Raw genomic sequence first — 16,558 nt, forward strand, 5'->3', positions numbered from 1 at the left:
TGATTTCATTAAAATATTTGTTTACTGTGCAAGAAATGACACAGATCAGTGCCTACCTCTTTGTCTGGCCTAACTCTGAGTTTCTATTTTGTTAGTATACAGAAGCTAAACTCTGATACAAAAACTGATACAATATAACTTTTAAAATGTTGGTAATTAATGTAAAACTGAAAATGAAGTAAATGGAGCTTTCTCAGCACCATCCACAGCGGACTCATTGTCTTGCAGATTCACAAAAAAAGAAGAAAGTATATGGTTATGCTTTCCACTGTCCGTTTGTTGGTTGGTCAAGATAATAAAAAATTAGCTCGAAAAATTTCCCTTGACCCAGTGGAGGTGGAGGGACAGAGGAGGATGATGGTAGCGCTGTCTTCTCTGATGAAAAACCAGTCTCAGCCCATGCAGGACACCATCAAAGCACTGGGAAGCTCCTTCGGCAACTGACTGATTCACCCTAAGGGTCTGAGGGAGAGGTATCACAGGGTGTTCCTTCTTGCAGCATTAAGACTGTACAACCAGCTCTGCTCCCAGTAGAAATACATTCACCACCATTATGGACTGTACTTTAACAAAATATTAATTTTGCTATACTTATCTGTCTGTGCAATACGGTTCATGTGCCATCAATTCACTGTTCATAACCTCACACTCCATATATTTCTTTCTGTCTTTATCAATCAATCAATCAATCCCTCTTTATACTATATAATTACATTCAAATTTTTGTATATTGCTTTATAATATTTATATTCTTTACACATACGTATTTCATGTTTTACTTATTACTTGCTGGTGTCTTTTTAACTCTTGCCTCTGTAATAAAAGGGACTAATAAAGGACTATATTATTTTATTTTATCTTTTTTAAGTGGAAGAAATTAATTTAGTTAGCTTTGTCTCCTTTTCTTTCAGTGGAGCGCACATTGGAAGCTCAGCATGGTTACATGCAGAGGTTGAAAGTTATTGTGATGCCTCATTTGAAGCAGTTGTGTGACTGTTGATCCAGAAAGTAGTGCAGCTGTGTCCGGTGACAATGACAGGGATCACCCTCCTCAGCTGCGTGGTAGGGACGTGGTGTGCATGAGGGCTTTACTATTCAGATGGATTTCATTCTGTAATGTATGTATAAATGCCTCATGACAATACCCACCGGATTATCACAATGTATTTGACTGGTGCTCCATAAATTTATATATATATATATATACATGTTCAATAGCTGTCAGTATGCACGAGACCCGGCTCCTCACATCTAATCCAAAACAGTTTTTCTCATTGTTGAGCTACATCATTACTTCAGAAAACTGTGTCTGTTATGCTGCTGACAAACAAACAAGCAAAGAAACAAAGGGGCGAAAACGAAGCCTCCTTGAATGGTAACAACCTTGGAGTGGTTGGACTTTTCCAAACCTCATTCACTTATTACAATTAGTGACTGTAAATACCTTATTCGCTGTTCCAATTCCGTTTTTACTGTTTTTATAGTGTAATATAATTTAATATAATATAAAATAATATAGAATAATATAATTTAATATTATAATATAATTTGTCTTTACCATTAATCATCAAATCTAGTCTTTTTTTTCTTCTTACTTAAAGTAGTATTCCCTGAGGACCATAGGCCGTCCACGACCACCTTCATCCTCCCATCTTTGGTCAACTTGTTGCCATGACAGCCCTTCATCTCCTGCTCTGTGTTTCAGAGTCAGTTCAGTTCAGTTATTTTTGCATTTTGAATTAAGAGTATTTCAAACCAAACATCTGGTAACTTATTGAGTCATTGAAAACAGCTAGCAATACTGAATAGCTCCTTGGACTTCTGTTTTCTTTGTGCTGTGCTTTGCTATGTCTCAGCTCTAAATAGCTCCTATTATGCGTACATGTGTGCTGGAGTCAGAGCTGTGGTTCTGTGAACAGAATACAAAACAAAGGGGCTCCGACTGAGCCATAAAACACTCTTCTTTCAAAGTAAAGCAGGGTGCTTTAATGTGCACCTCAGTGGTAGACCAGCGGGTGCTCAGCTTTTGAAGTGATCGTCAAACTTCAAAATTCACTAACTCCTCCTTTAATTATCTGAGGGATTGAAGTCTTTTCATCTTGCTCTTGGCAGAGAACGAATGAGCATATTTTCAGAAATGTCAGATGACAATTTAAAGTCTTTATCAAGTGCCAGATCATGTCTCTGGCTAACCTTGATGCAGCCTGCAGATGTGGAGGTTGGAGCTGACGGTTGGGTCTGCGCATCTTGTTTTTAAGACACATTCTCCTTGTTTGCACACACAGCCCCAAACTGTTTTGTCTGCCGCACAGATTTGATCTTATTTATTTATTTATTTCAGTCAGAGTTTTAATCTTCTGTTTCCCCAAAGCTCGATAGATTCAGGTCGCTTTGTCCTTCACAGTCTGTCCTCAGGATGAGACCATGTGTGTGGCAGTGTTTTTTTTTATTTTTTATAGCAGAGCAGGGTGTACTTGGACTGAGAGAGTTCTATAGCAAAATGACGTTGAAGTAATTGAATTCATGATCAAAACCAAACTAAATTGAAAAAATTAAAGCAAAATGACAGAGTTTGGATTCACTGTACTATCACCAATTCAATTATCATCTACGAATCAAATATGAGCAAAGATTCAAAGGGTATCATGAGGCATGTGCAAAGCTAGCATGGAACTGTCACCCCTCAATAGCATCATCTTTTCTTTTGCATTACATGTGGAGGAATCTTGAATGGAGGCAAGTGCTGTGTTGTCTGCGTGTGCCAGGCCAGAGCTGCATATGTGTGAGTAAAGCATGTACTCGTGCTGGGATCACATGTTTTGCCAGACTCCACGGTCACTAATCCCTCTCTTTTACCAATATTCCCACTCTCTCTGGTTTCATCAGGCAGGGATTACACAGTATTAGACAACTTCCCAGAAGCTGACATGCATTCATTCATTAAAAACCCAAAGGCAGTTGCTCACACGCCTCCAATTCACCCAAAAATGCACAGATTACGCCCCGGGCAACTGCATATGTAATAAACATGGTAGAATAGCTGTAAGGCGGTTCTTTAGATTTATGTAGGAGATATATGGCTGCAACCACAACACTGTCCTGTGTGGTGTGTTATTATGTAATCTAGTGATGTCATCAGGGTGGGAGTGGTATCGAGGTTGTAGTTTAGCAAACAGAGCCTGGCCTTTACCTCTGAGCAGCAGGCAATCAGTCTGCAGAGCATGATCCTCCAGCTGCTAGCATCTAACCAATGTTACAGCAGGCTCCATTTTGATTTATTTTTAATATCCTGAATGAACCAGGACTGAACGGGTCAGAGCACTAGAGGAAACTCTAACTCATGCACATGAAGGTTACAGTCTTTGTTTGGTACAAGCTCGGATGGAAACAGGACAGGTTGTTTTGCTTTCCCTCACAAATCAACATTCACATTGTGCTCAGCTAAGACTCATTAAACATCTGCTTGGGACAGATGTTGTCTCAAGTAAGCTGCAGAGTGGATGACTGACAGGTCTCTCCTTCCATAAGACATCAACATAAAACCCACTGATTGCTGAATGGACACACACTCATTTGGCTGAGAATGATCTTTGTTTCTCATTTTCAATCTGGGTAAAATCCTGGAGGTTGTTCTAGAGAATTGTCAACAAATCTAAGTTGAGAAATAGGCCATGCAGCTTCAGAAACCTATTTTATTTAATAACATCTATTTAATCTTAAATCCAAGTGACAAATTAAGTCCCTGTCATCTCTCATGCCCTCTCTTTTGAGAAACAAGATTATGTATTTACAGCCATGGTGATGGGTCTGTGTAGCTGTATTATAGCACATTTCCTTGAGACTACAGCCAACACTGAGAGAAACTTCATTAATTCTGATTGGAAGATAAACCAAGAGGAAATGCTCATGACCTCTCTTCAGAGATATTGATGACTTTTAGTGTTTGTTTAGTTGATTGGTCCTAAAGTGACATGGTTGGACACGTGTGTGTTCAATGTATTTCTTAATCCTGTAGGACTATATAGACAACACCTTAAACTGTATGATCATATAGTCATGACAAAGGTAAGTTTCAATGCCATATATTTATATTATTTAATAATAACCTTTGGATCAAATAACATTGGAGACAAAAGCTTATTTAGAAAAATTATTTGTCATTATAAATGACATCATGATAATGTCACAATGAAATGGCATTGGAAGCAGGTTATTGATCCACTTCATCATTAACATTTAAACCAACAGTGATACTTGTGCTTGTGTGACATAACTGTTCCATAAGAACTTTCTATTTAAAAAAATTAAAAAAAATTATGGAAAATTCCACTGACCAGTGTCTGAGGTTTTTGAAATCCCCTGACTAGGTGTCTCACTGCTGTGACCTTGGCAAACAGGGAGTTTGCTACAGCGGACGGGCACGGCAGATAGACACAGAGGAGGATTTCATATCTTTTTTCTTATTACGTTTTATGACGATGTTTTTTGTTGTGTAAACTCTGCAGAGCTTACTATTATAAAGACTCAATGGCAACTCCAGTCTGAGAATTTCATTATTTCAAATCTCGAGATAAATTTCCATCACAAAAACAAATTACATTTTGAAATTACATTTTGAACTTAACCTCCAGAGTGGAGGTTAAAAGTGGAGGTTAAGTTCCAGTGATGTGTGAAGTAATTGTTCGGATTTCTCTAAATATATAAATACCGTGGTGACACTCGTGTGTGTCGATGCGTGATGGATGCATGCGAATGGAAGGATGAGGAGGATACAAGGTTTCAGCGAACACAACGATGTTTCATCCCATGATGATCAATGATAAGCTTATATAGATTCGATAGATCTGTGATCTGTGATCTTTATGCTGAACTGAGTTCAGTATCACATAGAAAGAACCGAAACATCCAAGTACAAACCCAAGCATCTAATAATAATTCAGTTGATTAAAATACCAAGGGATTTAAGGCCTATCCAAGTAGGAACGTTTTCCAGGTTTTGTAAATCTAATTTTGTTTTTTTGCTTTTAAGTTTTTTTCGATTGCTTAAGCACTATTTTCAAAACAGGGCCCGGTGTTTCAAACACTACACACAATCAGCCCAACCAAACAACCAATCAGCAGAACACCTCAGATCCTTTGCAAAATGAAACACTCTTGTAAAAGCTATACACTAATTTAGATAAAAAACATATTTTTTTACCATATGAAACACACATGCTTCATATGACTTAATTCTGTTTTGACCAGTTACACACTGCTGTTGCTAGCCTAAAATGATTGCTTAATTTAAGACACACCAATCAGCTTTACATTTTTTTTCGATTGCATAAACACTAAAATCAAAGGTATAACACAATTATCCAACCTGACACTCAAGGAGCAAGGCATGGGCCCAGATCTGCACCACTAATAGCACAATGTGAGCTTCACACTTTTTGCAAAACAATACACACAGTGATTTGCAAACCACTAAACACACTTGTATACATTAAAGTTTTTCACAATTGTTAACACACGTTTTTCAAAACAATAACGGCTTTCTCAAAACTGCACACAGAAAACCGAAAACCTCAGACACAAAATGTTAAACCTGACACTCCCTTTGCAAGATGACTCTTTGCCATTAAATCTCTTACCTGTTCACAAAATGGAACTCGTGTTTTCATTTGGTACACACAGACATATTTTCAAATGACACACACATACCATTCATTGAGTACACACAATTAAGCATTTGCAGCACATTACCAAGCATTTACAGCACACTGAAGTGCAAAATTGAAAACAAAATCATCGAAATGGAACACACCATATGAATGACAATGACTCGAGAAGAATGAGCCATTTCTCCTTTTGTAACATGTCGTAGGCCTACTTTTTTCATAGTCAAACATAAAACAGCACACAAAAATGCTGTATAAAAAGGTTTATTTCGGTACACACAGAGAACACTACAATACTGTAAACGGGCCTGCTAAATAATAATATCACCCGTTGATCCAGTAGTATAAAAGCATATACGTACTTGTGGCTCCAACATTAAGCAACAGCGTCCCAACATTTGTCTTTTTTAGTGTTGTCTTTATACAACATAAAATATGTCATCAACATCGTTTAAAATCATTTTTCAGTGTGTTTCCTGGCGCGATACGCCCGCGTCAAGTGCAAAAAATTCGACGCCGAAACGATCCCTGCACGGCGCGAGGCAGACTTGGCGCAGCTCGGCGCTTCAGCCTGCAGTACAATGGTTTAACATGGGAGTGGATGTGAGCCAGCGGTTATTTAAGACTGTTTATTTACGCTACGCTTCGGCGCCGCTTCCACGTCCGGTGTGAACCCGGTGTAAAGAAGAAAAGTCAGAGTCTAATGCAGATAAGGGAGTGTGAAGTAGTGCCAAATTGGGTCGAGCGATTGGTACATGAAGTGAAGCTTATGCAAATTGTGTAGAATTTTCCCTTTTTGTGTGTTAAGAACTGAGAAAAACTTTAATGTTGCCACATGTGTCCCAGATCACCTCTGAATGCGTTTTTTGTGATCCAATTATGTATTCAGTTAAAAAAACATGCAATGATACAATAATTCACAGCTCAGTCAAAGACTACAAACACGAACCCTTAACAATAGAATAAACTAAAAAATGATAGATTAAGACAACAAATCTGCTGAAGTGATTCCAAGTTCCTTTGCAGTAAAAAGCACACCTTCACAATACAAACTTTTAAAGGCAACCAAATTCTCCCTTTTTACATTATATTTAGATTCCAACCAAATCATAATTGTGCTGTGACTAGACTCAATCACACATCAGTCAAAGTTTGAATCTTAGTTCAGTGGCATATTCTCAAAAAGATGGTAATAAAGCACTAAATGAAAAATAGTCTCCTGAATGAACAAAAAAGACAGTTGTCTTATGCAGTCGGGTTTGACTCTGACACAAAGAGAGGGGGGTAGAGAGGGCGGAAGAGAGAGAGAGAGAGAGAGAGAGAGAGAGAGTGAGATAGAGATAGAGGGGTAAAGAGAGGTTTAGGGGGATATAGATAAAGGGGGGTCTTTAGACGGCAGGAAGACAGAGGGAGAGAGAGTGGTATAGAGAGGTATAGAGGGAGAGAGAGAGGTGAAGAGGGAGGGGGTGGAGAGAGAGAGGGAGGAAGACAGAGGGAGACAGAGTGGTATAGAGAGGTATAGAGGGAGAGAGAGAGAGAGAGAGAGAGAGGGGGGGGTGGAGAGAGAGATGAAGACAGAGGAAGAAAGAGAAAAAAGGAAGGGAGAGAAAGAAAGAGAGAGGCAGAGAGAGGGAACGAGAGAGATGTAGAGAGAGAATGAGGTAGAGCAGTGGTTCCCAAACTATTTACAGTCTCGTACCCCTTCAGACATTAAATCTCCAGCTACGTACCCCCCCCCCCCCACACCCCCGACGCACGTATACAGCATATAACACGGAGTTTATCTATCAATTGTCAGTTATCAATTAGTTGTTAACAATGATTGTCAGTTCCCAATCGATTGTCGGGAGAATTAACGATCGATTTTTGATTAATCGTTAATATTTTATATTAAAATGCACTATTTATAGGCTCTGTTAAAATGCAGTGAAAATATAGATCTTTATTACAAGGTGAACAACTCTTGTGGCAGTTAAACGGGATCCGCTCACTGGTTACATTTGAAAATATGCGCCGCTGTTCTCTTAAGCCCCGATGAGAGTGCAGCTAGCCGCTGTGAGCTAGCTGGATTTGACGGTTCTCGACCTCTCAGTCCGGTGGTTGTCACCCCTCACTCAGAGCCAGCTCTGTCTGGGTCCGAAGGGGCTAGCTTTGGAGCTAGACCTCCTACTTGAAGAGAGCAGTGGACTCCTCAGGCGCTCATGGAGACGTATAGCTTTGCAGTGTTGGCAGTGAACGCAACAGAATTAAGTCTATGACAAAATGTCATCTAGGAAATTCTTAAGGATCAATTAATCGATTGTCGAATAATTATGCCCATCCCTCGTTTTTACTAACAGTCACTAACCTACCTGTAACTTTTATTGGCAGTGTAATTATTTTGCTGAATATGGATATACATGAGTATTTTTGGCAATGCGACTTGGCTATTTAGACTATTTAATATTGCATGATTTTATAACTCAGTTTGAAAATGTAAATGGGCTTTTTCACTTTGAAAAGGCAAATAAAATGTTCTCCCCATGTACCCCCTGAACCACTTCGCGTACCCCTGGGGGTACATGTACCCCAGTTTGGGAGCCGAGGAGGTAGAGGAAAATAGAGGAAGGGGCGAAAGAGGTAGAGAGAGGGAGTGAGAGCGAGGTAGAGTGAGTTAGAGGTAGAGAGAGAGAGCGAGGTGTCAGTGCAGCAGCTCCCGGCTCAGACGATGGTGAGGTGAACTTGCAGTATGTGTGTGTACAGCCATGGGAGCGGACGCTGATGTGCGCGGCACAGCGCGTCCTGCGCTCCGTGCGTCAGACATGGGCTCGGACTGTGAAAGTTACTACAGCAAGGAGAACGTGTTCGTGGAGGGATTCACGTGTCCGAGAGCGGACAATGACTCCACGGCTCTTTACTGCTGCGGCTTCAGTGACCTGAAATACTGTTGTGACGACCCCAACAGCTTCTTCCCATACGAGTATGGATACATGTGGTGGTTGAGGTAAGGAGCGGTGACAGCAGCTGAACTCAACGTGACATTATATTGTTACCGACTATTAATACTGTATTACAAATGTTTCAAAATGTCCTGTCTGTGAAAACGGACGCTTCTCTTTATATAAGTGGTTTCCTGTTGATGGTATTTTGGCAGCTTGTGCCTGTTTGGCTCCAATCTGGTTAATTGGTTCTCAGGTTGCTGTTTAAGCGTTTTGGGATTTTTGGAACAATTGTTTAATTTTGTTGTGTGTTTTCAATACTTATAAAGTAATCAGTGTGATGCGGGGGGCTTGTTTGTGAGCCCCACTGCCATGGGGAAAAAACTGTTCAGGTGACGCAAGGTTTTAGTCCTGATGGCCCAGAACCTTTTTCCGGACGGGAGTCTCTGGAACAGGTGGTGAGCAGGATGGGAAGGATCAGCGATGATCTTGCCTGCTCTCTTACTGGTCCTGGAGTGGAACAGATCTATGAGAGCCGGCAGGTCACAGCCGATGACCTTCTCAGCTGACCGGATGATCCACTGCAGTCTGCCCTTGTCCTTGGCAGTGGAGGCAGCGAACCAGACGGTGATGGATGAGATGAGGATGGACTCAATGATGGCTGTGTAGAAGTCAACCTCCACTTTCCGCGGCATGCTGAATTTCTTCAGTTGCCGCAGGAAGAACATCCTCTGCTGGGCCTTCTTGATGATGGAGGTGATGTTCTCCGCCCATCTCAGGTCCTGTTCAATGATCGTCCCCAGGAATCTGAAAGACACAACTGTTTTTACAGGGGAGTTGCACATGGTGAGAGGGACGGTTTGAGCTGGGCTCCTCCTGAAATCTGCTACCATCTCTACAGTTTTTAAAGCGTTCAGCTCCAGGTGGTTCTGGCTGCACCAGGAAGCCAGGCTGTTTACTTCCTCTCTGTAGGCGGCCCCGTCCCCATTGGAAATTAATCCAATAAGGGTGGTGTCGTCAGCAAACTTCAGAAGTTTTACAGAGGGATGGCTGGAGGTGCAGTTGTTGGTGTAGAGGGAGAAGAGAAGAGGAGAGAGCACACAACCCTGTGGGGCTCCAGTGCTGATGGTCCAGGTGTCAGAGACAAGCTTCCCCAGGCTCACACGCTGCTTCCTGACGGTCAGGTAGTTAGTGATCCACCTGCAGGTGGGCTCAGGCACGCTCAGCTGTGTCAACTTGTCCTGGAGAAGAGCTGGGGAGATGGTGTTGAATGCGGAGCTGAAGTCCACAAACAGGATCCTGGCGTAGGTGCCAGGGGAGTTGAGGTGCTGGAGGATGAATTGTAGTCCCATGTTGACTGCGTCGTCTACGGACCTGTTGGCTCTGTAGGCAAACTGCAGCGGGTCGAGGAGGTGGTTGGTTAAGGTCTTGAGGTGGTTCAGCACGAGGCGCTCAAAGGTCTTCATCACTACGGAGGTCAGGGCAACTGGTCTGTAGTCATTAAGGCCTGTGATCCTCTGCTTCTTGGGAACGGGGATGGTGTTGAAGATGTCCGTGAATACTGGAGACAGCTGATCCGCACAGTGCCTCAGTGTTGAGGGGGAGACAGCGTCTGGTCCAGCTGCCTTACAGGGGTTCAGTCTCTTCAGGAGCTTATTTACATCTCTCTCATGAATTGAGAGAGGTGTGATGGGGTGTGATGGGGGGATGGATGTGTGGAGGGGGGAATGGAGTAGAGCAGATACTAAACAGTCTCCTTAAATCCTTTCATGCTGCACCAAATTTCAAACACTCATAGATATCAGTCCCCTAAATATGAATGTTTTTTTTTACTGTATATATATACTGTATATGCTAAATGTCTACTCGAATACTCTACCATTACTAACAATAATTCATCAATTCATTGACCTTCCATTATGCTACAAAGTGTTTATTCTAATCAATGCAGCAAATACCCGTATCTTTCTGATGTTCTCCTCTACACTTGGCACTATTACACTTCTGTCCGTCCTGTGAGAGGGATCCCTCACATGTGGCTCTCTCTGATGTTTCTACGTTCTTTTTACCCTGTTAAAAGGGTTTTTTAGTAGTTTTTCCTTACTCTTGTTGAGGGTTAAGGGCAGAGGATGTCACACCTTGAACAAAGCCCTATGAGAAAAATTGTGATTTTTGAATATGGGCTAAACAATTAAAAATTTGATTGACTGATTGATGATTACCGCCTTTGTTTTCACTGATGAGTATTTCCTTTGTATCAAACAATATTTTGAGAGAATATGACACCTCTTTGTTCTGTGCCTCACAGTGTTGGAGCTCTGGTGGGTCTCTCTGTAGCAGCCCTGGTTCTTCTTGCCTTCATCATCACCCTGTGTGTACTCTGCTATCTGTTCATCACCACCAAACCCAGAGAGCTGGATAATGGGCTTCCTCTTCGAGCACCAGGTAATGACTGCATCTCTGCCTGTGCAGAGTGGTCTCTGCCCAATATAGAGCCGATATTCTGAATATACTGAACTTATTTGGGATCAGCCCTCTGATATACAGGACACTGTATTGTATACTAATCACAGATCAAAACTCACCTTTTCAGAACTGCTTTTAATTTGTGATGTATGTTGTGTTTTCTATGTTTTTAGTGTGTAGCTTTTTAGTCAAATTTTAATGTTTGCAAAGTGCCTTTGAGTACTTTGAATAGCGCTCTATTAGTAAAATGTATTATTATTATTATGATGATGATTATGAATATTATTATTATTATGATTGTTATTATTATTATAACTAAATCCGGAGTTTGTCTTTAGCGCAGAAGGAGATTCTCTACTCAGACATGTTAACGACAATATAGACACTTCCAGAGCGTTTTGGTGGTGCAGCAGGGAGAGACAGGATGTAACTAGACAGTATATAAAGGGATGTAACGTAATATTTCTGCTGTGAAGATCATGTGTTTTTTTTAAGAGCACATCAAAACCGGCATCAGCTCTTATCGCAAAAAGCTTCAGTAGTGTCTTCTACGTGTGCAGCACAGTGTTTTCATCCTGAGACCTCCATATACAACCAATTTTATTTTTGCTATAGATCCGGATTTTTGTTTTCACATTTCAAACACTCATAGATATCAGTGCCCAACATATATCCCTATGGTTTTGTTTCATCAAGTCCATTCTCTATGAAATAAAGGCAATCTCAACTAAGTGTCCAACATTCAGGAGTATTTTCCATTTTCAAAAAACATTTCCTCCGTGGACAAATGCATTGCCATTTTTAAACCTTCCTGTTTGGAATTGGCTGTTCTCTTGTCCTGTGTTACTGCTCTGGAGCTATACTTCAGAATTATTCCTTGCCATTAGAGAGTCCTCCTCCAACAGTTCTACAATATACTATCACATTTTATTTTTTATTATTTGTATGCTGGATGTTGTGTGGAGAGGTTTTTATAAACAGTGTATGGTGCAGAGTGAAGTTAGAACATTTTGCGTTCTTCCTACCTGGTTTAACTGCATTTTTTTCATAAAATGAAACAAAATTTGCTTTATTACTAATAACTTATTTACAGACACTGATGTAGTTTATCTGAGGTAGAAGACATGTTTAATTCAGTCCACAGACTGACGGCACACTGCCCCTCCCCCACTGTTTGCTGGTCACCTGTTTATTCAAATTGCATTAATATTATTGCATGTCCAAATCGCACCAAACTCTGCACTGCACTTTTTAAGAGTGGAGCTCATCAGATGAAAGGTTTGTGAGTAATGCTTTAAACATTCAGACAGGCATTTGTAGATTTAGTCGTAGATGTAGAGCTTCAGTCGAATCTTAACATAAAGAACAAACTTTAGATAAAACAAATCATTCGTAGTTAAAGATATATAGTAGTTTTGTAATGTAACAATCCTTATTTGACGTATTCGGAAACAGTTAAGGACACATTTTGACCTTCTGAATCCGCAGAAAGTTAACTTTTCTGAAACTTCAACAACAGAAAAGATAGTCTTTCCAGATGTATTACATTTCTTCAACAAAGAGTGATGTTGGTTCCCGACATTTCACTCTTTTCATCCTTTTCACGCAATTTTAGAAAACACAAGCTACAGCCTTCCCCTTGAAATCCTCATTTAGTCCTGCTGAAAGGTCCAGATGTACATTTTCAATGCAGTAAAAAAATGTTTCATCCTGTAAGTGCATTAAGTATTTTGCCAGTAGGTCTTTGTAAGAAATGGAAAAGACAACTTCTCATTTGCATTTGGATATAGTGCAAGATAAAATGGAGTCTATTTAGCATGCTGTAACATTCTGGGGGGATTCTGGCAGATAAATCTGCTTCATAAATTGCCAAACTGTGTCCATCTGCTGCTTGTTGCTGAGCACAAAAGCTTTTTACAGAGCTGGCTATGCCTAAACCATAGACTGTTAATAAAGACGGACAACGTGTTTCCACTTCCTCCCGCTGTAAAAAAGTGAGCCGATATATATTAATGAGATATATGGGTGCTTGTGGTTTTGGTCTCAGTTGGAGCCAGAGTCTGTGCAATAGTAATCAAGCTGTTGAGCCTTTGTATCAAGATCCCACCTATAAATTGGCTTGACCAATCATAAGTCTGTCTATGCTGTCAATCATGACATTTCGCCCAGTTTTATAGCAGCAAATTAAGAAGTCCTTTATTAGTCCCGCAATGGGGAATTTTGCAATGTTACAGCAGCAGAAGACAACATATAAGTAGCATGCAGTACTTGGGTGAAGGAATATGAAGAAATATAAATAAACAACAATATATAGAAACAATATATAAATGTGATTAAACCGGTATATACAGTGTACAGAAATATATTATGTGTCAAATATGTACAGTAAATGGATTGCAAATAATGGTTTATATTGCACAGAAATAGTTACAAATGAGTAAAGTATAGTGAATACTTCATTCAAATTCAAACTTACAGAAAGAGTGTGGTCCAGGTCCCATCTGGAGGAAGAGGAGATTTTTGACATGTGCTTCTGTAAGAAATGCACTGAGCTCACAGAGGAAACAAACACAGTTGTCAAGAGAGTTTTTGGTGATAAAGGCAGACAGCAATGTTGATGTGATCTCAGCAATGAAATTTACAGATTATGTCTTTTATGCTTATTGCACCACGTCACCTAAACGCTCCAAAGACTCCTGTGTTGTTGTGAACACATCTGAGCTGAGCATTTCCTTTTTGCATTGTTCATGTGTGAAAGACAAACTCTGGAGAAAGGACATTCTCCAGGGTTCATGTCTGAAAATGATCACCAGCCAACAGAGAGCAAACCAGATGATTTGGCTTCACCTTTGGCCAGCAGTCGCCTTGACCATCTTTATATGCAGTGTATGATCTGGACACAATGCTATAATAACTACATACTGGTTTGTCTGACTCTGGACATACAACATCCTGAATGAATTTCTTTTCTTTCAGGTTCTTCATCGAGTCCACACGGACCAGGACCAAGTCATAGCAGCGCAAGTTCTGGACCTCAAGGCCTCAGGAAACACTTCCTGAGGGGCAAGCTGGACTGTGACAACCAGCCGCCAGACCCAGACCACCTTTTCCAGCGTTGTTTCATGGCTACTGTGACATCCATCAATGTTGAGGGTCCTGCATAGACTCGTCGACTATTTTACTTTAGGAGCAGTTACTTTTAGTATGATTCTTTCTACTTACCTCATTCTACTGAAGGCTCAAATTGATTTGAATTCAGAACGTCACATATTCTTAAAAGAAAATTTACATTTGACAAAATCAAATTTAAACCTTGAGAAAACCAAATTGTAGCAGAGAAACAAGATGTGACCTTGATGCTTTATATGCAGGGTCGCTTAAGCTGCAGTCGTTTGCAGCTTAAGCGACCCTCATTTTCCAATTGAAATCTCCCATTATTTTGTTTCCAGTTGGATCTAGTCCCCAGTTGGATCTAGTCCCCATCATGAACCTGGTGGCCACTTTGCTTTTACACTGTGATGGAGAACTTAAAGACTCAAAAAGGAGGAGCATGCAGGACTTTGATGAAATGTGTGAAAGTACAGGATCTTCATGCAACCTGTTGTACATAGACCTAGAGCTAGTGTTTGTCGGCTCACCACTCTGTGCCACACATCTCAACAACTGTCAGAAAAAAAACATATTCAGTCAATTTCTCTCCTGAGGATTCAATCCTACTGAATTTGTGGATTCTCTGATCGTTTGCTTGGGCCACCATTAGGTGCATATGTTTGGTCTTGTCTTGAAAAGTAGTAGAGGAATTACTATGAAACTTGGTTCACACACACAAACCCACGCTCACACACACACACACACACACACACACACACACACACACACACAATAGACAAATTCCCTTCAGGGTAAACTATTTTACTTTGTATCAGACTTTGGTCACTAACCGACCATTGAACAAATTTCTTAGAGGCGACATTGACAAGAAAATAAATGTTGCTATATTTACTTAAAGACAGGGTCAGATACATTGTAATGCAACCTGAAATACACATACACACAGGCTAACTTAGAAGGACAAAGGTGCAAAAAATAGAGCTGTCTATGTGTGAGATGTCAGTCTTGCATGTAGTGGGCATGACCCACTAGCTGTTATGACAACAGACTGCCCTCACAGCCTGAATGGACCCTGAATGTGACACTTTAGAAAAAAAAAATGTGTTGTTGTGAAGAAACAGCCAGCATGTTACTTAACTTATGTGGACATGCAAAAGCTCCTAGGTTTAATGAATAATTTGCTTTAAATTGTAAGCTGCCGAGTGTGTAAATGAAGTGTGAGCAATGGCATAAATCACACCCAAAGAAATATTTGTATTTACTTATATTTTGCTTTTCAGAAGTATCCTAAATGAGGATAAGGCAGACTTGTTGATTTGTGCTGTCAAGAAATGTGATTTGTAAGATGTCCAGGTCCTGGAGCTGTTTTGATTGCAGCAAAGCAGAAACCTGTTATAGCCGTAAACTCTCATGTTGTGCCATGAATTCTCAGAATGTTCATGTAATGTCTGTGTTTCTGAGTTTTGTTTAATAGCGTTGTACTCTGTGCGAGATATTTAGCAGCTCAAGTGCCTCTGACTTTGTACATGTTTTTTTTTCCAAACTTAATAAAGATACAACTTCAAATTATTTTGTGCTTTGCTCTTGTTTTGATGCTTAACTTAACTTTGATCTTACTGCACCTTGAGCAATGGCTCCACTTCAAATAATAACTTTTTCTTATCCTGCGTAGGCTACTCCATCAAAGCTCCTGTTTGAGCCGCTCAGATGATTGATTGTTAGTTGCACCACGTTTTTCATTGAGTCAAACCTGATTAGTGAAAGTAGATTAATTCCCTGGATGTCATATCACTTTAAACAGGTACGTCCATGAGGGCATGTAAATCATACACTTCCACACAACACATACCACTACCAAGGCCCAACACTCCCCTTAATTCATCCAGCCTTATCGGCCACATTATATAATCTCAGCTACACATTGGTGGTATTTGCACATTTGTTACTGAACAGTGGTTGAAAAAAGCTACCACATTTAAAGGAGACATATTATGAAAATTCCACTTTTGTAGTGCTTCTATACAACCCTGGATGCCAGACGAATTTAGCCCCGCCCACAACATTTTAGGTCGGGAAGTTCGGTCTGGAGTCGCTCCGTTGAGGAGAAATTATGCCCGACCGGGCCAATCAGATTGTCAGGGCGGGCTTTATATGATGATGGACAGATGATCAACGGTAACGTAATCAACCACGTCATCAAAGTGCCCTTGGATTGAATTTGTTTTCAACAAACATGCCTGCCGCTAGAGAGCTGAGATGTGTAGATGCTGCCATTGAGTCTGTTTTAGACGACATCGACAGCGTATTCATTTTGAAAGAGGAACAGAGAACGCGGAGGCAACGCCAAAGCACCGCACTAATCCCTATCGCGCCGGCGCTTGGCTGTTCACACCGGACACT

The 16,558-nt window shown here is 40.6% G+C and overlaps 1 protein-coding gene across 1 annotated transcript; it reads left to right on the forward strand.

The window, feature by feature from the left end:
* The first annotated feature begins 8,401 nt into the window (after positions 1-8,401).
* LOC133961033 (protein shisa-like-2B) lies at positions 8,402-15,687 on the forward strand. Its single transcript, XM_062395964.1, has 3 exons — positions 8,402-8,646; positions 10,890-11,026; positions 14,024-15,687. The coding sequence occupies exons 1-3, from the start codon at positions 8,408-8,410 to the stop codon at positions 14,209-14,211; spliced, it is 564 nt and encodes a 187-aa protein (XP_062251948.1). The 5' UTR covers positions 8,402-8,407; the 3' UTR covers positions 14,212-15,687.
* Positions 15,688-16,558: the final 871 nt, after the last annotated feature.

The sequence above is a fragment of the Platichthys flesus genome, chromosome 9 (assembly GCF_949316205.1).
Source record: "Platichthys flesus chromosome 9, fPlaFle2.1, whole genome shotgun sequence".
Taxonomy (NCBI): Eukaryota; Metazoa; Chordata; class Actinopteri; order Pleuronectiformes; family Pleuronectidae; genus Platichthys; species Platichthys flesus.